The sequence below is a fragment of the Oncorhynchus keta genome, unplaced genomic scaffold (assembly GCF_023373465.1).
Source record: "Oncorhynchus keta strain PuntledgeMale-10-30-2019 unplaced genomic scaffold, Oket_V2 Un_scaffold_1494_pilon_pilon, whole genome shotgun sequence".
NCBI lineage: Eukaryota > Metazoa > Chordata > Actinopteri > Salmoniformes > Salmonidae > Oncorhynchus > Oncorhynchus keta.
The window spans coordinates 141,382-167,500 of NW_026290796.1; the positions used below are offsets into that span (position 1 = coordinate 141,382).

The 26,119-nt window shown below is 43.0% G+C and overlaps 1 protein-coding gene and 2 long non-coding RNA genes across 5 annotated transcripts in view; 2 read left to right on the forward strand and 1 right to left on the reverse strand.

The window, feature by feature from the left end:
• Positions 1 to 248: 248 nt before the first annotated feature.
• On the forward strand, positions 249 to 1,920 carry LOC127927520 (uncharacterized). 2 transcript variants are annotated; one of them, XR_008127896.1, is made up of 3 exons: positions 249 to 325; positions 1,290 to 1,315; positions 1,873 to 1,920. It is a non-coding gene; the product is annotated as an uncharacterized LOC127927520 (long non-coding RNA). The 2 variants fall into 2 exon arrangements; XR_008127897.1 differs by lacking the exon at positions 1,290 to 1,315 and adding an exon at positions 1,421 to 1,446.
• A 9,164-nt stretch (positions 1,921 to 11,084) lies between these two features.
• On the forward strand, positions 11,085 to 13,408 carry LOC127927534 (uncharacterized). 2 transcript variants are annotated; one of them, XR_008127967.1, is made up of 3 exons: positions 11,085 to 11,194; positions 11,229 to 11,308; positions 13,186 to 13,408. It is a non-coding gene; the product is annotated as an uncharacterized LOC127927534 (long non-coding RNA). The 2 variants fall into 2 exon arrangements; XR_008127968.1 differs by having other exon boundaries at positions 13,253 to 13,408.
• Positions 13,409 to 16,216: 2,808 nt separating this feature from the next.
• Positions 16,217 to 26,119, reverse strand: part of LOC118383086 (Na(+)/H(+) exchange regulatory cofactor NHE-RF2-like) — a 37,572-nt gene continuing 27,669 nt past the window's right edge. Inside the window, exons 3-6 of the mRNA XM_052513994.1 lie at positions 22,766 to 22,975; positions 20,658 to 20,811; positions 20,226 to 20,434; positions 16,217 to 19,130 (exon numbers count right to left, since the gene is read on the reverse strand). Of these exons, the coding sequence (XP_052369954.1) occupies positions 18,882 to 19,130; positions 20,226 to 20,434; positions 20,658 to 20,811; positions 22,766 to 22,975 (822 nt within the window). The 3' untranslated portion in view covers positions 16,217 to 18,881. The remainder of the gene's footprint in view (positions 19,131 to 20,225; positions 20,435 to 20,657; positions 20,812 to 22,765; positions 22,976 to 26,119) is intronic.

Here is a 26,119-nt window from a genome sequence, read left to right on the forward strand (position 1 = left end):
TCAGGTTTCCAGGTCAGGAATGGGTATGAATGAATGAGTTGCCAGATATTCCTATGTATCAGGTTTCCAGGTCTGGGTAGCTGAATGGGTATGAATGAATGAGTTGCCAGATATTCCTACAGTATCAGGTTTCCAGGTCTGGGTAGCTGAATGGGTATGAATGAATGAGTTGCCAGATATTCCTAAGTATCAGGTTTCCAGGTCTGGGTAGCTGAATGAGTATGAATGAATGAGTTGCCAGATATTCCTACAGTATCAGGTTTCCAGGTCTGGGTAGCTGAATGAGTATGAATGAATGAGTTGCCAGATATTCCTACTGTATCAGGTTTCCAGGTCTGGGTATGAAGGTATGAATGAATGAGTTACCAGGTATCAGGTTTCCAGGTCTGGGTAGCTGAATGGGTATGAATGAATGAGTTGCCAGATATTCCTACAGTATCAGGTTTCCAGGTCTGGGTAGCTGAATGGGTATGAATGAATGAGTTGCCAGATATTCCTATAGGTATCAGGTTACCAGGTCTGGGTAGCTGAATGAGTATGAATGAATGAGTTGCCAGATATTCCTACTGTATCAGGTTTCCAGGTCTGGGTAGCTGAATGAGTATGAATGAATGAGTTGCCAGATATTCCTACTGTATCAGGTTTCCAGGTTAGCTGAATGAGTATGAATGAATGAGTTGCCAGATATTCCTACAGTATCAGGTTTCCAGGTCTGGGTAGCTGAATGGGTATGAATGAATGAGTTGCCAGATATTCCTACTGTATCAGGTTTCCAGGTCTGGGTAGCTGAATGGGTATGAATGAATGAGTTGCCAGATATTCCTACTGTATCAGGTTTCCAGGTCTGGGTAGCTGAATGAGTATGAATGAATGAGTTGCCAGATATTCCTACTGTATCAGGTTTCCAGGTCTGGGTAAGCTGAAGGTATGAATGAATGAGTTGCCAGATATTCCTACTGTATCAGGTTTCCAGGTCTGGGTAGCTGAATGAGTATGAATGAATGAGTTGCCAGATATTCCTACTGTATCAGGTTTCCAGGTCTGGGTAGCTGAATGAGTATGAATGAATGAGTTGCCAGATATTCCTACTGTATCAGGTTTCCAGGTCTGAGTAGCTGAATGGGTATGAATGAATGAGTTGCCAGATATTCCTACTGTATCAGGTTTCCAGGTAGCTGAATGAGTATGAATGAATGAGTTGCCAGATATTCCTACTGTATCAGGTTACCAGGTCTGGGTAGCTGAATGGGTATGAATGAATGAGTTGCCAGATATTCCTACTGTATCAGGTTTCCAGGTCTGGGTAGCTGAATGGGTATGAATGAATGAGTTGCCAGATATTCCTACAGTATCAGGTTTCCAGGTCTGGGTAGCTGAATGGTATGAATGAATGAGTTGCCAGATATTCCTACTGTATCAGGTTTCCAGGTCTGGGTAGCTGAATGGGTATGAATGAATGAGTTGCCAGATATTCCTACAGTATCAGGTTTCCAGGTCTGGGTAGCTGAAGGTATGAATGAATGAGTTGCCAGATATTCCTACTGTATCAGGTTTCCAGGTCTGGGTAGCTGAATGGGTATGAATGAATGAGTTGCCAGGTATAGGTTTCCAGGTCTGGGTAGCTGAAGGTATGAATGAATGAGTTGCCAGATATTCCTACTGTATCAGGTTTCCAGGTCTGGGTAGCTGAATGAGTATGAATGAATGAGTTGCCAGATATTCCTACAGTATCAGGTTTCCAGGTCTGGGTAGCTGAATGAGTATGAATGAATGAGTTGCCAGATATTCCTACTGTATCAGGTTTCCAGGTCTGGGTAGCTGAAGGTATGAATGAATGAGTTGCCAGGTATCACCAGGTCTGGGTAGCTGAAGGTATGAATGAATGAGTTGCCAGATATTCCTACAGTATCAGGTTTCCAGGTCTGGGTAGCTGAATGGGTATGAATGAATGAGTTGCCAGATATTCCTACTGTATCAGGTTTCCAGGTCTGGGTAGCTGAATGAGGTATGAATGAATGAGTTGCCAGATATTCCTACAGTATCAGGTTTCCAGGTCTGGGTAGCTGAATGAGTATGAATGAATGAGTTGCCAGATATTCCTACTGTATCAGGTTTCCAGGTCTGGGTAGCTGAATGGTATGAATGAATGAGTTGCCAGATATTCCTACTGTATCAGGTTTCCAGGTCTGGGTAGGAATAGGTATGAATGAATGAGTTGCCAGATATTCCTACTGTATCAGGTTTCCAGGTCTGGGTAGCTGAATGGGTATGAATGAATGAGTTGCCAGATATTCCTACTGTATCAGGTTTCCAGGTCTGGGTAGCTGAATGGTATGAATGAATGAGTTGCCAGATATTCCTACTGTCAGGTTTCCAGGTCTGGGTAGCTGAAGGTATGAATGAATGAGTTGCCAGATATTCCTACTGTATCAGGTTTCCAGGTCTGGGTAGCTGAATGAGTATGAATGAATGAGTTGCCAGATATTCCTACTGTATCAGGTTTCCAGGTCTGGGTAGCTGAATGAGTATGAATGAATGAGTTGCCAGATATTCCTACTGTATCAGGTTTCCAGGTCTGGGTAGCTGAATGGGTTGAATGAATGAGTTGCCAGATATTCCTACTGTATCAGGTTTCCAGGTCTGGGTAGCTGAATGAGTATGAATGAATGAGTTGCCAGATATTCCTATTGTATCAGGTTTCCAGGTCTGGGTAGCTGAATGGGTATGAATGAATGAGTTGCCAGATATTCCTAGGTATCAGGTTTCCAGGTCTGAGTAGCTGAATGAGTATGAATGAATGAGTTGCCAGATATTCCTACTGTATCAGGTTTCCAGGTCTGGGTAGCTGAATGGGTATGAATGAATGAGTTGCCAGATATTCCTACTGTATCAGGTTTCCAGGTCTGGGTAGCTGAATGAGTATGAATGAATGAGTTGCCAGATATTCCTACTGTATCAGGTTTCCAGGTCTGGGTAGCTAGCTGGTATGAATGAATGAGTTGCCAGATATTCCTACTGTATCAGGTTTCCAGGTCTGGGTAGCTGAATAGGTATGAATGAATGAGTTGCCAGATATTCCTACTGTATCAGGTTTCCAGGTCTGAGTAGCTGAATGAGTATGAATGAATGAGTTGCCAGATATTCCTACTGTATCAGGTTTCCAGGTCTGGGTAGCTGAATGAGTATGAATGAATGAGTTGCCAGATATTCCTACTGTATCAGGTTTCCAGGTCTGGGTAGCTGAATGAGTATGAATGAATGAGTTGCCAGATATTCCTACTGTATCAGGTTTCCAGGTCTGGGTAGCTGAATGAGTATGAATGAATGAGTTGCCAGATATTCCTACTGTATCAGGTTTCCAGGTCTGGGTAGCTGAATGGGTATGAATGAATGAGTTGCCAGATATTCCTACTGTATCAGGTTTCCAGGTCTGGGTAGCTGAATGAGTATGAATGAATGAGTTGCAGATATTCCTATTGTATCAGGTTTCCAGGTCTGGGTAGCTGAATGGGTATGAATGAATGAGTTGCCAGATATTCCTACTGTATCAGGTTTCCAGGTCTGAGGTAGCTGAATGGTATGAATGAATGAGTTGCCAGATATTCCTACTGTATCAGGTTTCCAGGTCTGGGTAGCTGAATGGGTATGAATGAATGAGTTGCCAGATATTCCTACTGTATCAGGTTTCCAGGTCTGGGTAGCTGAATGGTATGAATGAATGAGTTGCCAGATATTCCTACTGTATCAGGTTTCCAGGTCTGGGTAGCTGAATAGTATGAATGAATGAGTTGCCAGATATTCCTACTGTATCAGGTTTCCAGGTCTGGGTAGCTGAATGAGGTATGAATGAATGAGTTGCCAGATATTCCTACTGTATCAGGTTTCCAGGCCTGGTAGCTGAATGGGTATGAATGAATGAGTTGCCAGATATTCCTATTGTATCAGGTTTCCAGGTCTGGGTAGCTGAATGAGTATGAATGAATGAGTTGCCAGATATTCCTACTGTATCAGGTTTCCAGGTCTGGGTAGCTGAATGGGTATGAATGAATGAGTTGCCAGATATTCCTACTGTATCAGGTTTCCAGGTCTGGGTAGCTGAAGGTATGAATGAATGAGTTGCCAGATATTCCTACTGTATCAGGTTTCCAGGTCTGGGTAGCTGAATGGTATGAATGAATGAGTTGCCAGATATTCCTACTGTATCAGGTTTCCAGGTCTGGGTAGCTGAATGAGTATGAATGAATGAGTTGCCAGATATTCCTATTGTATCAGGTTTCCAGGTCTGGGTAGCTGAATGAGTATGAATGAATGAGTTGCCAGATATTCCTACAGTATCAGGTTTCCAGGTCTGGGTAGCTGAATGGGTATGAATGAATGAGTTGCCAGATATTCCTATTGTATCAGGTTTCCAGGTCTGGGTAGCTGAATGGGTATGAATGAATGAGTTGCCAGATATTCCTATCAGGTTTCCAGTCTGGGTAGCTGAAGGTATGAATGAATGAGTTGCCAGATATTCCTACTGTATCAGGTTTCCAGGTCTGGGTAGCTGAATGGGTATGAATGAATGAGTTGCCAGATATTCCTACTGTATCAGGTTTCCAGGTCTGGGTAGCTGAATGGGTATGAATGAATGAGTTGCCAGATATTCCTACTGTATCAGGTTTCCAGGTCTGAGTAGCTGAATGGGTATGAATGAATGAGTTGCCAGATATTCCTACTGTATCAGGTTTCCAGGTCTGGGTAGCTGAATGGGTATGAATGAATGAGTTGCCAGATATTCCTACTGTATCAGGTTTCCAGGTCTGGGTAGCTGAATGGGTATGAATGAATGAGTTGCCAGATATTCCTACTGTATCAGGTTTCCAGGTCTGGGTAGCTGAATGAGTATGAATGAATGAGTTGCCAGATATTCCTACTGTATCAGGTTTCCAGGTCTGGGTAGCTGAATGAGTATGAATGAATGAGTTGCCAGATATTCCTACTGTATCAGGTTTCCAGGTCTGGGTAGCTGAATGAGTATGAATGAATGCCAGATATTCCTATTGTATCAGGTTTCCAGGTCTGGGTAGAATGAATGGGTATGAATGAATGAGTTGCCAGATATTCCTACTGTATCAGGTTTCCAGGTCTGGTAGCTGAATGAGTATGAATGAATGAGTTGCCAGATATTCCTACTGTATCAGGTTTCCAGGTCTGGGTAGCTGAATGAGTATGAATGAATGAGTTGCCAGATATTCCTACTGTATCAGGTTTCCAGGTCTGGGTAGCTGAATGAGTATGAATGAATGAGTTGCCAGATATTCCTACTGTATCAGGTTTCCAGGTCTGGGTAGCTGAATGGGTATGAATGAATGAGTTGCCAGATATTCCTACTGTATCAGGTTTCCAGGTCTGGGTAGCTGAATGAGTATGAATGAATGAGTTGCCAGATATTGAATGTATCAGGTTTCCAGGTCTGAGTAGCTGAATGGGTATGAATGAATGAGTTGCCAGATATTCCTACTGTATCAGGTTTCCAGGTCTGGGTAGCTGAATGGGTATGAATGAATGAGTTGCCAGATATTCCTACTGTATCAGGTTTCCAGGTCTGGGTAGCTGAATGGGTATGAATGAATGAGTTGCCAGATATTCCTACTGTATCAGGTTTCCAGGTCTGGGTAGCTGAATGGGTATGAATGAATGAGTTGCCAGATATTCCTATTGTATCAGGTTTCCAGGTCTGGGTAGCTGAATGGGTATGAATGAATGAGTTGCCAGATATTCCTACTGTATCAGGTTTCCAGGTCTGGGTAGCTGAATGGGTATGAATGAATGAGTTGCCAGATATTCCTATTGTATCAGGTTTCCAGGTCTGGGTAGCTGAATGGGTATGAATGAATGAGTTGCCAGATATTCCTACTGTATCAGGTTTCCAGGTCTGGGTAGCTGAATGGGTATGAATGAATGAGTTGCCAGATATTCCTACTGTATCAGGTTTCCAGGTCTGGGTAGCTGAATGGGTATGAATGAATGAGTTGCCAGATATTCCTACTGTATCAGGTTTCCAGGTCTGGGTAGCTGAATGGGTATGAATGAATGAGTTGCCAGATATTCCTACTGTATCAGGTTTCCAGGTCTGGGTAGCTGAATGGGTATGAATGAATGAGTTGCCAGATATTCCTACTGTATCAGGTTTCCAGGTCTGGGTAGCTGAATGGGTATGAATGAATGAGTTGCCAGATATTCCTACTGTATCAGGTTTCCAGGTCTGGGTAGCTGAATGGGTATGAATGAATGAGTTGCCAGATATTCCTACTGTATCAGGTTTCCAGGTCTGGGTAGCTGAATGGGTATGAATGAATGAGTTGCCAGATATTCCTACAGTATCAGGTTTCCAGGTCTGGGTAGCTGAATGGGTATGAATGAATGAGTTGCCAGATATTCCTACTGTATCAGGTTTCCAGGTCTGGGTAGCTGAATGGGTATGAATGAATGAGTTGCCAGATATTCCTACTGTATCAGGTTTCCAGGTCTGGGTAGCTGAATGGGTATGAATGAATGAGTTGCCAGATATTCCTACTGTATCAGGTTTCCAGGTCTGGGTAGCTGAATGGGTATGAATGAATGAGTTGCCAGATATTCCTACTGTATCAGGTTTCCAGGTCTGGGTAGCTGAATGGGTATGAATGAATGAGTTGCCAGATATTCCTACTGTATCAGGTTTCCAGGTCTGGGTAGCTGAATGGGTATGAATGAATGAGTTGCCAGATATTCCTACAGATGTATCAGGTTTCCAGGTCTGGGTAGCTGAATGGTATGAATGAATGAGTTGCCAGATATTCCTACTGTATCAGGTTTCCAGGTCTGGGTAGCTGAATGGGTATGAATGAATGAGTTGCCAGATATTCCTACTGTATCAGGTTTCCAGGTCTGGGTAGCTGAATGGGTATGAATGAATGAGTTGCCAGATATTCCTACTGTATCAGGTTTCCAGGTCTGGGTAGCTGAATGGGTATGAATGAATGAGTTGCCAGATATTCCTACTGTATCAGGTTTCCAGGTCTGGGTAGCTGAATGGGTATGAATGAATGAGTTGCCAGATATTCCTACTGTATCAGGTTTCCAGGTCTGGGTAGCTGAATGGGTATGAATGAATGAGTTGCCAGATATTCCTACTGTATCAGGTTTCCAGGTCTGGGTAGCTGAATGGGTATGAATGAATGAGTTGCCAGATATTGCCCTACTGTATCAGGTTTCCAGGTCTGGGTAGCTGAATGGGTATGAATGAATGAGTTGCCAGATATTCCTACTGTATCAGGTTTCCAGGTCTGGGTAGCTGAATGGGTATGAATGAATGAGTTGCCAGATATTCCTACTGTATCAGGTTTCCAGGTCTGGGTAGCTGAATGGGTATGAATGAATGAGTTGCCAGATATTCCTACTGTATCAGGTTTCCAGGTCTGGGTAGCTGAATGGGTATGAATGAATGAGTTGCCAGATATTCCTACTGTATCAGGTTTCCAGGTCTGGGTAGCTGAATGGGTATGAATGAATGAGTTGCCAGATATTCCTACTGTATCAGGTTTCCAGGCTCTGTGTAGAGTTTCCCTCCCAGCCATTGGAAATCCCTGGCAATGTGATTGAGTTCAGAATGTCCCAGAATCACTTCACCAGGAACCCCCTGGCTACTGGGAACAGTCTCACTGTGTGTGTGTCAGAGGAGGCTGGTAGGAGGAGCTATTGGAGGACGGCTCATTGTTATGGCTGGAATGGAGTAAATGGAACGATATAGGACACGTCAAACATATGGAAACCACATGATTGACTCCGTTCCATTTACGTTCCTATTGCTCCTCCCACCAGCCTCCACGTGTGTGTGTGTGTGTGTGTGTGTGTGTGTGTGTGTGTGTGTGTGTGTGTATCGCCTAACCACAGACTATCGCTGCAGCGCAGCACCAGGCGCCCCGCAGTAACCCTTCCTTCTAAGCGCAGCCTGGACGTACCAAAAATATGCCCTTTCTCCCTCCCTCCTTCAACTAAATGTACTCCTGCAGATGAAGAATGTTTCCGTCTATTCGTCACAATACGAAGCCATTCTGAGGGCGCTGTTCGCTATGCGTCATGTTCCATTCACCGGTAATGGCACGTGGCCCGCTTGGCGTTCCAGCACTGAGAAGGGGGTAAAGTAACTGGGGAGTAAATTGCTACTACATTGAACAATATCCTTCACATCCCAATATATTCAACTAGATTTAAGGTGCTCTACAACGTGTGACATTTAGACCTAGGAGTGTTAAAAAGCTACCACATCTCTGATTATAGGACTCTTACCGCGGTGAAGTGTTTTGTAAATGGAAAAAAATCCTGAACACTATTTACAATTTTCATTTATTTTTTTTTACCTTGTTTTTACTCCGTTCTTCTCGCACTCTCCGGTGGCTCGGAGAAAGGTTTTCGGTTAACCCGTCTTTTACTACACGCGGGACTGGAGCTGCTAATGCGTGTGCGAACAAAGGCAACGATCAGCGCGCTCTGACAGGAAATGGAATTCATTTTGATTGACGTCAGAGGCATAGGTCCTCCTTTCTCCGGAGAGAGAGAGCACGAGAGAAACAGTAAGTGTGTGTGTGTGTGTTTGCACAGCCATACACTCACTATAAGAGACCAGTCAAGGCCACACCATAATGAGCCTGAAGTCACTGTACAACTTTACACTTCAAGGGTCTTTATTGGCATGGGGAAACATGTTAACGTTGCCAAAGCAAGTGAAATAGATAATAAACAGAAGATAAATAAACAATAAAAATGAACAGTAAACATTACACTCACAAAAGTTCCAAAATAATAGATAGATAATGCCATATTATGTCTATGCACAGTGTTGTTATGATGTGCAAATACTTAAAGTACAAAAGGGGAAATAAATTAACATAAATATAGGTTGCCCTTTTCTTGTGGCAACAGGTCACAAATCTTGCTGCTGTGATGGGACACTGTGGTATTTCACCCAGTAGATATGGGAGTTTATATAAAATACAATTCTAAACTTATTTTCACAGTCTGAGCTCGGTTTTTTTTTCCAGAGTTCCCAGTTGTCTTGAATGCAGTAAAGTCTGAGATTTCCTAGTTCCAAGTTTCCAGTTGTTTTGAATGCAGCAGAAGTCATGCTGGATTGATTGACAGCTTGGGTGTGAATGTTTATCCTTTTAAACTCGGAAAAGAGACCCTTTCAGACCGATGTTTAAACCCTTAAACCCAGACTTGGACCACACACCCTCTCCACCGAACAGCAGGCAGGGGAAACTAAAGAGTGATTGCTTTGCAACGCTTGCAGTTAGCCATCGATTCCTTCCAAACCACTCATTGTTGAATTTGCGATTTCAGACTTGTTGTATAATGTTTATGTCCAATGGCCGATGAGCACCGATACATCGTATCTATAATTTCTCTTCATATGACAAGGATTGAAAAGGATTTGCCGGGAGATGGTCAACTTGATTCATGATGATGACTGCTTGTCCAGCTTGCTAGCTAAGACTATGAAAGTATGTTGTCATGATCAGTCAAATCAAAGCTACAGTAGATATAATGTGAGTTGACATCATTTTATCTGTGACCAATGACCTTGAGCCTTCTTGGAAGGGCACTTCTAATGTAAATCTATGGCAGCACCCAAGGGAGCTTGAATTGCCTAGATCTCCCTGTAGATTTGGCAGTGACATAGTGTCCCCATGAGTGACAGAACACTGAGCCAATCACGGTGCAACTATAGAGAAGATAAGTAACGCCTACGCTCTGTATTCCCGCTGGTTGCCCCTCCACCACAGACAGCACTGGGCTGGGCTGAAACACCTGCATTTGGGAGCTGCCTGACTAAGAAAGACACCATGTCTGTATGCAGCTTTATTAACTCAAGGGGTTTTTTGCAATGTGTGTGTGTGTGTGTGTGTGTGTGTGTGTGTGTGTGTGTGTGTGTGTGTGTGTGTGTGTGTGTGTGTGTGTGTGTACCTTTATTACAGCCCCAGAATAGAATAGGACTGAGACAATGAAGAGAGAGAGACAGACTGAGACAATGAAGGAGAGAGAGACAGACTGAGACAATGGAGGAGAGAGAGACAGACTGAGACAATGAGGTAAGAGAGACAGACTGAGACAATGAAGGAGAGGAGAGAGAGACAGACTGAGACAATGAGGAGAGAGGAGAGAGAGACAGACTGAGACAATGAAGGAGAGAGGTAAAGAGAGAGACAGACTGAGACAATGGGAGAGAGGTAAAAAGAGAGACAGACTGAGACAATGAAGGAGGAGAGGTAAAAGAGACAGACTGAGACAATGAAGGAGGAGTAAGAGAGACAGACTGAGACAATGAAGAGAGAGAGAGACAGACTGAGACAATGAAGGAGAGAGGTAAAGAGAGAGACAGACTGAGACAATGAAGGAGAGAGGAGAGAGACAGACTGAGACAATGAAGAGAGAGGTAAAAAGAGAGAGACAGACTGAGACAATGAAGGAGGAGAGAGAGGAGACTGAGACAATGAAGGAGAGAGAGACAGACTGAGACAATGAAGGAGAGAGGTAAAGAGAGAGCAGACAGACTGAGACAATGAAGGAGAGAGGTAAAAAGAGAGAGACAGACTGAGACAATGAAGGAGAGAGGTAAAGAGAGACAGACTGAGACAATGAAGAGAGAGGTAAAGAGACAGACTGAGACAATGAAGGAGAGAGGTAAAGAGAGAGACAGACTGAGACAATGGAGAGAGGAGAGAGACAGACTGAGACAATGAAGGAGAGAGGTAAAGAGAGAGACAGACTGAGACAATGAAGGAGAGAGAGACAGACTGAGACAATGAAGAGAGAGGTAAAGAGAGAGACAGACTGAGACAATGGAGGAGAGAGACAGACTGAGACAATGAAGGAGAGAGGTAAAGAGAGAGACAGACTGAGACAATGAAGGAGAGAGGTAAAGAGAGAGACTGAGACAATGAAGGAGAGAGGTAAAGAGACAGACTGAGACAATGAAGAGAGAGTAGGTAAAAGAGAGACAGACTGAGACAATGAAGGAGAGAGGTAAATAAAGAGAGACAGACTGAGACAATGAAGGAGAGAGGTAAAGAGAGACAGACTGAGACAATGAAGGAGAGAGGTAAAGAGAGACAGACTGAGACAATGAAGGAGAGAGGTAAAGAGAGACAGACTGAGACAATGAAGGAGAGAGGTAAAGAGAGAGACTGAGACAATGAAGGAGAGAGGTAAAGAGAGAGAGAGACAGACTGAGACAATGAAGGAGAGAGGTAAAGAGAGAGACAGACTGAGACAATGAAGGAGAGAGGTAAAGAGAGAGACAGACTGAGACAATGAAGGAGAGAGGTAAAGAGAGAGACAGACTGAGACAGGTGAAGAGACAGACTGAGACAATGAAGGAAGAGGTAAAGAGAGACAGACTGAGACAATGAAGGAGAGAGGTAGAGAGACAGACTGAGACAATGAAGGAGAGGTAAAGAGAGACAGACTGAGACAATGAAGGAGAGAGGTAAGAGACAGACTGAGACAATGAATGAGAGAGTAAAGAGAGAGAGACAGACTGAGACAATGAAGGAGAGAGGTAAATAGAGACAGACTGAGACAATGAAGGAGAGAGGTAAAAGAGAGAGACAGACTGAGACAATGAAGGAGAGAGGTAAAGAGAGACAGACTGAGACAATGAAGGAGAGAGGTAAAGAGAGACAGACTGAGACAATGAAGGAGAGGTAAAAAGAGAGACAGACTGAGACAATGAAGGAGAGAATGAAGGAAGAGAGAGACAGACTGAGACAATGAAGGAGAGAGGACATACATTTAAGAGCAGACGCTCTTAAACAAAGGAGAGAGACAGACTGAGACAATGAAGGAGAGAGGTAAACTTACCCTAGAGATTCCTGAGACAGGTGGGGTTTCAGGTGTCTCCGGAAGGTGGTGATTGACTGCTGACAATGAAGTTTGACCATTGGGGGCCAGAGCAGAGAACAGAGAGACAGACTGCCAGAGACAAGTGCCCTTGGGAGAGGGTAAAGAGAGAGACTGAGACAGCTCCGAAGGCGAGCACCATGGAGACGAGCTTCAACTGGAAGCCAGTGGAGAATGAACAATGAGAGAGGTGAACACCAGACAGACTGAGACAATGAGTTGAGAGGGTTTAATGTAACAGGAGACAGACTGAGACAATGAAGAGAGTGAGAGAGGCAGACTGCGGATGTTGAGACATGAACTACAGGAACGGGAAGTTGAGAAGAGGGTGTTGTCCAAAGAGTTCTTAGCGCTCTGGGAGGAGGACACAAGACTGAGACAATGAACGGGCAGTCCTTCCCGGGAGAGAGAGTCTTGCTGAGAAGGTGGTGAAGAGAGACAGACATGCAGAGACAATGAAGGAGAGAGGTCTGCATAGCAATGAGGACAGACTGAGACAATGAAGGAGAGAGGTAAAGAGAACAGAGCCCTGGGGGACACCAGTGGAGCTGAGACGCCACGCCACCTGAGACACCTGTCAGGTAGGAGTAAAAGAGAGATGAACTCGGAGAGGAGGAGGATCTGAGACAATGAAGGAGAGGTCTAGAAGGATGAGAAAGAGGAGAGAGACAGACTGAGACAATGAAGGAGAGAGGTAAAGAGAAAGACTGATTTGGATCAAGAAGACTGAGACAATGAAGGACAGAGGTAAAGAGAGACAGTTGTTGACATCGGAGACAATGAAGGACAGAGGTAAAGAGAGACAGATGACGAGGTGAGGTAAGGGAGAGACAATGGAGAGAGAGGAGGGGATAGAGGTAAAGAGAGACAGACTGAGACTGGAGAGAAGGACAGAGGTCAGAGCATAGGGTAGGGCAGTGTGGGCAGAACCAGAGTGTCGTTTGAGACAATGAAGGATGTCAGACCTTCTTTTCTCAGGTAGAAAGAGAGACAGACTGAGACAATGAAGGAGAGAGGTAAAGAGAGAGAGAGACAGACTGAGACAATGAAGGAGAGAGGTAAAGAGAGAGACAGACTGAGACAATGAAGGAGAGAGGTAAAAGAGACAGACTGAGACAATGAAGGAGAGAGGTAAAGAGAGACAGACTGAGACAATGAAGGAGAGAGGTAAGAGACAGACTGAGACAATGAAGGATAGAGGTAAAGAGAGACAGACTGAGACAATGAAGGAGAGAAGAGACAGACTGAGACAATGAAGGAGAGGTAAGAGACAGACTGAGACAATGAAGGAGAGGTAAAGAGAGACAGACTGAGACAATGAAGGAGAGAGGTAAGAGACAGACTGAGACAATGAAGGAGAGGTAAAGAGAGACAGACTGAGACAATGAAGGAGAGAGGTAAATAGAGACAGATACAGGTGGTCTCCATGTGTTCCTCTCTGACTTGTACAGTTTATATTACTGCTCATAAACACTCACTGATGAAAGACAACACACACTACGCTGTTGAAAGACTGTCTGCCAGTCTATATACATTGCCATGTGTTACATTGCCATGTCTGTGAAGAGCTGCTTTGTAAAATCAAGCTCAATAAACCAGCACGAAAGTCATGGGGGGAAATGAGGCTGAACGCTACGCACACACACACGTAAACACACCAGCACACACACACACACCAAACACACACAGCGTAAACACACCAGCGTAAACACACCAGCGCACACACACCCGCGTAAACACACCAGCGCACACACCTACAGGGAGAGAGAAAGAGTGTCTGTGTGTTTACAGTGAACTTGTTTGATGTGTTTGCCTTTTCATGTGTAAATGTGTTCGACTTCCTGTTTGTCTGTACAGTGTTTGTCCTCCTTCAATGCTGTTGTTGCCCCTTCTAGCAGATACTGTGTGTCATTAAGCAGCTGTTGTTCAGGCTGCTCTATCACTTCCTGCAACACGGCCCCCTGGGACACAGGTCTAGGATCAGGTTCCACCACTCACAACCAATGTGCGCAGCTCCCCAGGGACGGCTTCTGGGCAGAAATAAAACCAGCCCGCGCAGAGAAGCACGAGATTGAACCTTCCTCAACTGTCTAGTTCTCCCCGTTAGTTAAACACTATCAACCCTTTACTGTGGGAATTGTGATCGAATCAACGCAATATTAGCTACTTTCAATGCAACATACCGAAACAAAACCAACGATTCAAGAGACTTTGTTGTCGACAGAACTCAACAGAGTAGGATTCTATTGCATTGACATGCACATACTGTAGTCTAAACAGACCGGTGCGCCGTAACCAATCAGAGCTGCAGTAAGGCCTATATGCAAATAAACCACTACCATACCTGTGCCTTCACGTTGAACGTGACTGTCTTTACAGAATCAGCGGTCGTGAGTAGATGAGCTGTTTTGAGATCAAAGTGAGAGCTGCATGTTGCCACGTGTGCACATTTGTTCATATCCTTTGCTAGTTAGTGAGTTATTAGCGCAGTTATAGATACGTTTGAGTCAGCAGTAGGGGAGTGATTGTTTCCTACAAGACACAACACGTGTGCATTTCTAGACATCATTTGAAAAGCAAGTCCGGTAAAGAGCTTGTTTGTCTTAAAGGGGCATTTGAGACAGGCTTGAATAAGCTAAGTAGCCAATCGGCAGAGGGAAGCATAATTAGTCTGATTCTCTGTAATAATGGGATGAGAATAATGATGCATTTTATTTCATAAAATGGTTTCTTGCATCAAACGACTCAACAACATTTTCAGTCACGTCCTTGTCTGAAGGACAAGTGGATAAACAGGTTCATGTCAACAAGCCCTGAATGTTTTTTCAAACGTCTCATAGAATGTAGGCCAACATTGAACACCACACATTGGCTGCTACTGTAGGCTGAATGATAGAACAGCTATTTCCATGTTAAAATATTATGGGATGCATTTTCTCCATGGTTTTGATGGTAGGCTCCTCTGGTTGGTCTACAAATAGACACACTGGGCTACTTGGCCACTGTTAAAATAGTCAATTAAAGCAGGTACAGCCTCAGTGTCCACAGTAAACACGTGCTGGACCTGACATTTGCTCAGCCCCGGAAAGAATATTAGAGGGAACATTGCTCACAACTCTGTTGTTAAGGCTCCTCTATCACTTCCTGCAGCATGGCCCCCCTTAGACACAGGTCTCAGATCAGGTTACACCACTCACAACTCAATCATTTTTATTTTTTTTATTTCACCTTTATTTAACCAGGTAGGCTAGTTGAGAACAAGTTCTCATTTGCAACTGCGACCTGGCCAAGATAAAGCATAGCAGTGTGAACAGACAACACAGAGTTACACATGGAGTAAACAATTAACAAGTCAATAACACAGTAGAAAAAAATGGGCAGTCTATAATCATTAGGGGAGTCTAATACACAGCTGGCCTTACATCAGTGTCTATGGGCAACTTCATCCTACTTCTGGGGTGTATTCAGGGACGTGAAACACTTTGACCGTTGCAGATAGAAATAGATTGAATAGAGTTCACACCAATTTCTGTTCTATTGGACAGGCAATCATTTCTGTTCTACATGATACATTTCTATCTGAATGTTCTGTCGGTTACATCCTCCTGAGAAGACCACTGTTTAGCATGTCTCTGTTTAATCAATTAATCAAACGTTATTTATACAGCACATTATATACAACACATGCGGTTCAATGTGCTTAACATAATAATAATAAAGACTGCCCCTGTAATTCATTGACTGGGGAGTTGTCTCCATCTGGTGGCCACAGCATGTAACTGCACATCTCTGAGCTAGTGAGACCATACACTTGTTCCTGCTTTCACTTTTCACATGTCTACATGTTTGGCATCACTGCCTTTGACAAGTGGGATCTATCTACCATATATCACTTTAAAATATGTGAGAAAATGTCCCCTCAAAGCACATTTAAGAATTATTCTAGATCATATTGATTGTGAAGAGATGGTGCAACAAAAGAGAAACCATACCACTGCTCATCTACAACAATACATAACGACAGTGTTATACATTTATTTTGTCATTTTATTTCATATTAATGTCCAGTCCACTTTGTGTTCATATAATAGCCTTGGTTACAGTATATTCATATTTACAACTGGAGAGATGATCAAATGTAAAGTAACTTAGTTACATTAGATACAAATCTACAACTGGAGAGATGATCAAATGTAAAGTAACTAAGTTACATTAGATACAAATTTACAACTGGAGAGATGATCAAATTAAAAGTAACTTAGTTACATTAGATACAAATCTACAACTGGAGAGATTATCAAATTAAAAGTAACTTAGTTACATTAGATACAAATCTACAACTGGAGAGATGACCAAATTAAAAGTAACTAAGTTACATTAGATACAAATCTACAACTGGAGGGATGATCAAATTAAAAGTAACTAAGTTACATTAGATACAAATCTACAACTGGAGGGATGACCAAATTAAAAGTAACTAAGTTACATTAGATACAAATCTACAACTGGAGAGATGATCAAATTAAAAGTAACTAAGTTACATTAGATACAAATCTACAAGTAAGGGATTCAATCCGATCACTCTTTGTCAGCTATTCACCTTTTAAAGGGAAAGTTCCCGCTCGCAGAAGACCGCATTCACGGCAAATTCTGCACATGTCGGCTGTTAATTACCTTTAAATGTCATCCGTGCTACAATGCAGATCTAGCGCTGATCTGATTGAATCCCGGCACTGAGACATCAGACTGCACTGAAACTAGCTTAGCTTCGTATCCAGCCAGTCAAACGAACTAAAATGGATCCATTTATTAATTCCTCTAAAAAGAGATGAATGTTTGAGGACAATGAAAGTGGGATACAAAACCACAAACAATAATATGATTAAACAAATGTAAAACAAATCTAGAGTTTAACCTTTAAGGTTAAGATCCTCACATTTCCTCCTTCAACTCAGAGTTCTGTTCTGGACAGCAGAGACAGACAACGCTAACTGTGTATGTCTTACTTTCTAACCGGACATTGTAACAGAATAAAAACCAAATATTGAAATACTAGAAGAACACAGTTTGTAAACAAATTGCTAATAATATCACAGAATAATATAACTCAGTCATAATCACATGTGTTTTTATCTTAATGGCTAACCGTTCAGGCATTTGTTGGCCTACACATTGACACAAGTCTCTCTCTGCAGTTTAGGCAACATTTCTGCAGTAGAGTTCAGTCAACCCAATGCATTGCACCCAATGTGTCTCCTCTTCACTCATTACAAAGGACTTTAGTAACTCGTATCTCTTCATCTGAAAATCCATTGAGATCCTGGACTTTTCTTCTCTACCTCTGTGACGCTCATCACACTCATTTGAGCGTTTGTCTCTGTTTCTCAGCGTCAGACTCTCTTCATCTCACGCTCAGATGACTTTGATTCATCCCCTCAGTCTGTCCATCATTCAGACGTCCGTGTCTATGACGTGATGTGGTTCCTACGTACCTCATTTATACATCTGAGAAGCTCGCTTCTATACTCTCAAAAGGTCTATGTAGAACCATTTGTCCCTGTAGAACACACTGGAAAAGGTTCCAGGTAGAACCAGGTCAGGTCAGACGATAACCCCTTTAGGTTCCAAACAGCAGCCTTTCAAGAGTTCTATTTGGAACAAGAGGTTCTATGTGGAACCAAAAAGGGTTCAATATGACCTGAAAAGAGTTCCGTCTGGAACTCCTGACAATAGTGGTCGGCATCGCAGTCTCGTGAAACCATAGATTTATTGTGCCTTGGTGTTAGATCTTAGTGCAGCATCTGCTGTGACCGTGAAGTCCAATCCGTGAGAGGAAGACCCGGCCACAGGGGTCACATCTGTAAGCCGGCCCGCATGTTGTGGTGTCCTGACGTTCTTACCTCAGTCAGTGAGATCTAATAAAACTAGGATCAGACCCTTCCCTATACAATTTATTGTATTCATTATGACATAAAAAAAATAACTCAAAACTGATCCTAGATCAGTACTCCTACTTTGAGACACTTTGTGGATACGGGCCCACATCTCAGTCTTTTGGGAAACAATCCACCCTGTTTATCTGTGGAGGGTGAAGAGGTGGGGTTCGGTGTGGCGGTTGGGCCAGTGAATGTTTCTTACTAGTTGCTGTAGAAGGAAAAAAAACTTTCAGTAAAGTCACAGCTCTGAGAAATGTTTAGGAGCCATGGAAACAAGAGCCATGGAAACAAGAGCCATGGAAACAAGAGCCATGGAAACAAGTGGAACTGAGTCAATTATCCTGGCTAAATACATCAACATGATTTATCCTCATCCTAAGGTACTGTAATAATCCCTAGTCGTGGTATATGGAGGTGTAGCAGACATGGGACGGTCATGGCTGCTCATGGTCACGTGATGAGGGAGCCCCTCTTGTGACTTCACAATAAGTGTTGGTCCTCAGACCGAAGGGAATTTCCTCTTTGTCTCATGGTTAAGATGTTGGTTTGTCCCGTGGGAGACCAGGGTTCAGATCCTGCCGGGGACAGAGGCTTTCTGTGTTTTTCTCAGAGTTGTTTCGGAGCCACTGCAGCCTTTTATCTTGATTGGCTGGTGAAGCTCTGTCACATGACACACCATAACGAATTGCCCCTCAACACAGAACATTGGCTGGTGAAGCTCTGTCACATGACACACCATAACGAATTGCCCCTCACCACAGAACATTGGCTGTTGAAGCACTGTCACATGACACACCATAACGAATCGCCTCTCACCACAGAACATTGGCTGTTGAAGCACTGTCACATGACACACCATAACGAATCGCCTCTCAACACAGAACATCGGCTGGTGAAGCTCTGTCACATGACACACCATAACGAATCGCCTCTCAACACAGAACATCGGCTGCCTTTTTCTATTAATTTCCCACGATGAAATTGTCTCCGGGCTGATGATCTACTGCGCACGGCCAACATTGGTTATGGTGTGTCCCTGTGCCAGACCTTTATCAACCTTGAGGGACTTAAGAACATTGTTGTGAAGGTTCTGTGTGGTTCTGTGTGGTTCTCAGAAGTTGCTGAAGATCTCCTGTTTCTTGCTCCAGTCCATAGGGGCGCTCTCTTCTTGCCGTGTTGGGCCCTCTCTTTGGCCTCGGCTGCCGTGGGGCTCAGATGCAGTCCGCTGTCCAGGAACGGGTCTGAAACACGGCGCTCATAATCCTCAGGGACCTAGAGAGATACACACACACACACACACACACACACACACACACACACACACACACACACACACACACACACACACACACACACACACACACACACACACACACACACACACACACACACACACAGGTATTCAGATATTATTTGAATATTTGATGATTAAACTTTTTAGTTGAAAAAAAAAATACACAGCCCAAAACCAGTCATTTTATTTGAGTATTTTAATGGTTATTTGTAAAAACCAAATAGTCTACCAAATTGTATTTGAGAGTATTTTCAAATACTTATTTCAAATACTATTTTCAAATACCTGAGTTAAATGTATGGGAGTGTATTTGAGTATTTTCAAATACCTGAGTTAAATGTATGGGAGTGTATTTGAGTATTTTCAAATACCTGAGTTAAATGTATGGGAGTGTATTTGAATATTTTCAAATACCTGAGTTAAATGTATGGGAGTGTATTTGTGTATTTTCAAATACCTGAGTTAAATGTATGGGAGTGTATTTGAGTATTTTCAAATACCTGAGTTAAATGTATGGGAGTGTATTTGAGTATTTTCAAATACCTGAGTTAAATGTATGGGAGTGTATTTGTGTATTTTCAAATACCTGAGTTAAATGTATGGGAGTGTATTTGAGTCAGTGTATTTGAGTATTACCTGAGGTAAATGTATGGGAGTGTATTTGAGTCAGTGTATTTAATACCTGAGGTAAATGTATGGGAGTGTATTTGAGTCAGTGTATTTAATACCTGAGGTAAATGTATGGGAGTGTATTTGAGTCAGTGTATTTAATACCTGAGGTAAATGTATGGGAGTGTATTTGAGTCAGTGTATTTAATACCTGAGGTAAATATATGGGAGTGTATTTGAGTATTTTCAAAATACATACAAAATATTAAACTACTTGTCTTTTCAAATAAAATATATTTGAATACTTACTTTGAATGTATGTGAAAGTAACTGAGATATTTGAAATAGTATTTGAACCCAGTTCTGCACATATTACATACGTGTTACATACGTGTTACATACATTTTACATATTACATACAACAAACCATGAATTTACTACAGGATACACACACACATACACACCTGAATGCTCATGTCTGAGCTGCTGAATTCTGATTGGGTAGTCGAGCCACGTGAGTACTGGGAATTGGTCTGTGAATTGGGCGAGCCGTTTGTGATTGGCGAGCCCGTCAGGGTGACGTTGATGATTGGTGGATCCATTGGAGGGAGGTCAGTGGTTGAAGAGGGGGTGTGTGGGGCGCTGTCTGTCATTGGCTCGTCCACATAGACCTCTGAAACACAGGAACAAACCACATGAGCAACTTGACAAAATCCTTAGAGATGAATCCTTCAAACGGAAATATGTTTGTGGTCATTAATGGTTTAGATGCAAATATGAGTCGAGTGTGTGGAGGAGAGAGAGAGAGAGAGAGAGAGAGAGAGAGAGAGAGAGAGAGAGAGAGAGAGAGAGAGAGAGAGAGAGAGAGAGAGAGAGAGAGAGAGACATCCTTTGACCTCTGACATGTGTGCTGGTGGGCGTGACCCCGAGCCTCTTGAACAGCTCGTCTGTTTCCGCGTCGACCACCAGGAGGCGTGTCTCGTCCCCCCCGCCACGTATATACGCCACCACCTCTGAGTGTCTCAACGCCTCGATGTTCACTCCATTCACCTGGGGGAGGAGAGGAGGATGAACTCATGAGTGAATGGATGATGTTATTAGCCACATGTAAAATGTTTATAGAGCTGCCTCAACCTTTGGCCTCCATTCACCTGGGGAGGAGAGGAGGATGAACTCATGAGTGAATGGATGATGTTATTAGCCACATGTAAAATGTTTATAGAGCTGCCTCAACCTTTGGCCTCCATTCACCTGGGGGAGGAGAGGAGTAGTTTTACAGGCAGACATAGGAAATAACTATTTGTTCTTAACTGACCTGCATGAATCTCTGTCAGGTATCCCTAATCTCTGATTTATACATCTAGGACTGATTTTAAACTAGATTTGAAAATACTTGCTTTATTGCTAAATGTATGTATGTCTGTGTGTATGTTGTGTTCATGTCAATTGTGACAAAACAAATGGATGTATATGATCACTACCAAGTTGGTTTTTTAGCAAGTTCCACAAAGCTGCAGTTACACAACCTGTCCAGCAGTTGGCACATGACTCCAGCCCCTGTGACTGGGATGGAAGGGAGAGAGAGAAGGTGTAACGGATGTGAAATGGCTAGCTTAGTTAGCGGTGCGCGCTAAATAGCGTTTCAATCGGTTACGTCACTTGCTCTGAGACCTTGAAGTAGTAGTTCCCCTTGCTCTGCAAGGGCCGCGGCTTTTGTGGAGCGATGGGTAACTGATAGAGGAATTCTAAATTCCTTTATGTTTTATTGCCAAAACCAATTCAATTCGCACTCATTTCTAATTCATGATAAGTTGTAAGTTTATCATTTGCATGAATTAGCAAGAGACCAGTCTTAAAAACAAGTTCAGCATTTATTCTTGATGAGTACTGACCCAAAATACAAAGAACATTACATTTTAAAGAAAGAGAACATAAAATGACGTAATCAGTTTCACACCCTCTCCCATCCTTACAATAGCGTAGTATTCAGTCCTAGAGATAGTTTTACTCCCCTCATAAAACTACATTCCAACCTGTCTAAAAGATATACTTCTCTCCACTAATGGAATCCAACCAAAACATTCTTATCTGTCTGAAAAACTCTTATCCCTCCTCCTTAAACTTCCCAAGAGGCACAGACAATTAATTCGTTCTGCTTACATTTTCAGTAACAGCTCAACCAAAAACTCATACTTTTCATATTATAACATAATAGTATTAGAATAAATGGTTCTAATCAATAATGTATACATAATTAATCATTTCAACTATAATTTCCTCTAACAGTAACGATGCTTCGTGGGTGACTGTTGTTGATGTGTGCAGAGAGTCCCTGGTTCGCGCCCGGGTATGGGCGAGGGGACGGTCTAAAATTATACTGTTACATTGATGCTGTTGACCCGGATTACTGGTTGCTGCGGAAAAAGGAGGAAGGTCAAAAGGGGGGTGAGTGTAACGGATGTGAAACGGCTAGCTTAGTTAGCGGTGCGCGCTAAATAGCGTTTCAATCGGTTACGTCACTTGCTCTGAGACCTTGAAGTAGTAGTTCCCCTTGCTTTTGTGGAGCGATGGGTAACGATGCTTCGTGGGTGACTGTTGTTGATGTGTGCAGAAGGTCCCTGGTTCGCGCCCGGGAATGGGTGAGGGGACGGTTTAAAATTATACTGTTACAAAGGCAGTGATCTGTAATCTGATTTCGTTAAGCTCCGTGGCAACTTTAATTTTGCATCTCTCTCTCTCTCTCTCTCATCCTACACATTCATAATGTGTCCTGAATCACACACACACACACACAAATGCACCCCCTCCCTCCCTCCCTCCCTCCCTCCCTCCCTCCCTCCCTCCCACACTAACCCTACAGGGCATCCTATCCTGCCAAAGTCCATGTAATAAGCTCTTATCTAAGCTAATCTCATCTGTGTGTGTGTGTGTCTAAGGTAACACACACACATACACACACAGACTCTCTCTCTCTCTCTCTCTCTCTCTCTCTCTCTGGCCCTACCTCCACCAGCCTGTCCCGGGGTCTGAGGTCTGCGTGTTGGGCGGGGGACCCGGGATCCACGCTGCGTATGAACTGTCCTCGCCGTGTTCTGTCACTGTGCAGGTTGAACCCGTATCCCAGCTCCCCCTTCACCATGTGACACAGTCGGGGGAGGAGCTCCACCGTCGCCATGGGAAACTCTGTATCTAACGACGCTGTCTCCGATGGCAACTACAGATAGAGAGACAGAGAGAGAGGAAACACAATGACAGAAAAAGTTTGACATTGCAATTTAAATTAAATTAAAGTTCTAATTTGGTTCAGTTGTAACAAACAGACAGTGAGTGAAGACCATAACAGACAGACAGTGAAGACCATAACAAACAGACAGTGAAGACCATAACAAACAGACAGTGAGTGAAGACCATAACAAACAGACAGTGAGTGAAGACCATAACAAACAGACAGTGAAGACCATAACAAACAGACAGTGAAGACCATAACAAACAGACAGTGAGTGAAGACCATAACAGACAGACAGTGAAGACCATAACAAACAGACAGTGAAACCATAACAGACAGACAGTGAGTGAAGACCATAACAGACAGACAGTGAGTGAAGACCATAACAGACAGACAGTGAAGACCATAACAAACAGACAGTGAAGACCATAACAAACAGACAGTGAAGACCATAACAGACAGACAGTGAAGACCATAACAAACAGACAGTGAAGACCATAACAGACAGACAGTGAAGACCATAACAGACAGACAGTGAAGACCATAACAGACAGACAGTGAAGACCATAACAAACAGACAGTAACAGACAGACAGTGAAGACCATAACAAACAGACAGTGAAGACCATAACAGACAGACAGTGAAGACCATAACAAACAGACAGTGAGTGAAGACCATAACAGACAGACAGTGAAGACCATAACAAACAGACAGTGAGTGAAGACCATAACAGACAGACAGTGAAGACCATAACAGACAGACAGTGAAGAAGACCATAACAAACAGACAGTGAAGACCATAACAAACAGACAGTGAAGACCATAAGACAGTGAAGACCATAACAGACAGACAGTGAGTGAAGACCATAACAGACAGACAGTGAAGACCATAACAAACAGAAGAAGACCATAACAGACAGACAGTGAAGACCATAACAAACAGACAGTGAGTGAAGACCATAACAGACAGACAGTGAAGACCATAACAAACAGACATGAAGACATAACAAGACAGACAGTGAAGACCATAACAAACAGACAGTGAGTGAAGACCATAACAGACAGACAGTGAAGACCATAACAAACAGACAGTGAGTGAAGACCATAACAAACAGACAGTGAAGACCATAACAGACAGACAGTGAAGACCATAACAGACAGACAGTGAGTGAAGACCATAACAAACAGACAGTGAAGACCATAACAGACAGACAGTGAAGACCATAACAGACAGACAGTGAGTGAAGACCATAACAAACAGACAGTGAAGACCATAACAACAGACAGAAGACCATAACAGACAGACAGTGAGTGAAGACCATAACAGACAGACAGTGAAGACCATAACAGACAGACAGTGAGTGAAGACCATAACAAACAGAAGACCATAACAGACAGAGTGAAGACCATAACAGACAGACAGTGAAGACCATAACAAACAGACAGTGAGTGAAGACCATAACAGACAGACAGTGAAGACCATAACAAACAGACAGTGAGTGAAGACCATAACAGACAGACAGACAGTGAAGACCATAACAACAGACAGACAGTGAAGACCATAACAAACAGACAGTGAAGACAGACAGACAGTGAGTGAAGACCATAACAAACAGACAGTGAAGACCATAACAGACAGACAGTGAGTGAAGACCATAACAGACAGACAGTGAAGACCATAACAGACAGACAGACAGTGAAGACCATAACAAACAGACAGTGAAGACCATAACAGACAGACAGTGAAGACCATAACAAACAGACAGTGAGTGAAGACCATAACAGACAGACAGTGAAGACCATAACAGACAGACAGTGAGTGAAGACCATAACAGACAGACAGTGAGTGAAGACCATAACAAACAGACAGTGAAGACCATAACAGACAGACAGTGAAGACCATAACAGACAGACAGTGAAGACCATAACAGACAGACAGTGAAGACCATAACAGACAGACAGTGAAGACCATAACAGACAGACAGTGAAGACCATAACAGACAGACAGTGAGTGAAGACCATAACAGACAGACAGTGAAGACCATAACAGACAGACAGTGAAGACCATAACAGACAGACAGTGAAGACCATAACAGACAGACAGTGAAGACCATAACAGACAGACAGTGAAGACCATAACAGACAGACAGTGAGTGAAGACCATAACAAACAGACAGTGAAGACCATAACAGACAGACAGTGAAGACCATAACAAACAGACAGTGAAGACCATAACAGACAGACAGTGAGTGAAGACCATAACAAACAGACAGTGAGTGAAGACCATAACAGACAGACAGTGAGTGAAGACCATAACAGACAGACAGTGAGTGAAGACCATAACAGACAGACAGTGAAGACCATAACAGACAGAAGACCATAACAGACAGACAGTGAGTGAAGACCATAACAAACAGACAGTGAAGACCATAACAGACAGACAGTGAAGACCATAACAGACAGACAGTGAAGACCATAACAGACAGACAGTGAAGACCATAACAAACAGACAGTGAGTGAAGACCATAACAGACAGACAGTGAGTGAAGACCATAACAGACAGACAGTGAAGACCATAACAAACAGACAGTGAAGACCATAACAGACAGACAGTGAAGACCATAACAGACAGACAGTGAGTGAAGACCATAACAAACAGACAGTGAGTGAAGACCATAACAGACAGACAGTGAGTGAAGACCATAACAGACAGACAGTGAAGACCATAACAAACAGACAGAAGACCATAACAGACAGACAGTGAGTGAAGACCATAACAGACAGACAGTGAAGACCATAACAGACAGACAGTGAAGACCATAACAAACAGACAGTGAAGACCATAACAGACAGACAGTGAAGACCATAACAGACAGACAGTGAGTGAAGACCATAACAAACAGACAGTGAGTGAAGACCATAACAAACAGACAGTGAAGACCATAACAGACAGACAGACAGTGAAGACCATAACAAACAGACAGTGAAGACCATAACAGACAGACAGTGAGTGAAGACCATAACAAACAGACAGTGAGTGAAGACCATAACAACAGACAGACAGTGAAGACCATAACAGACAGACAGTGAAGACCATAACAAACAGACAGTGAAGACCATAACAGACAGACAG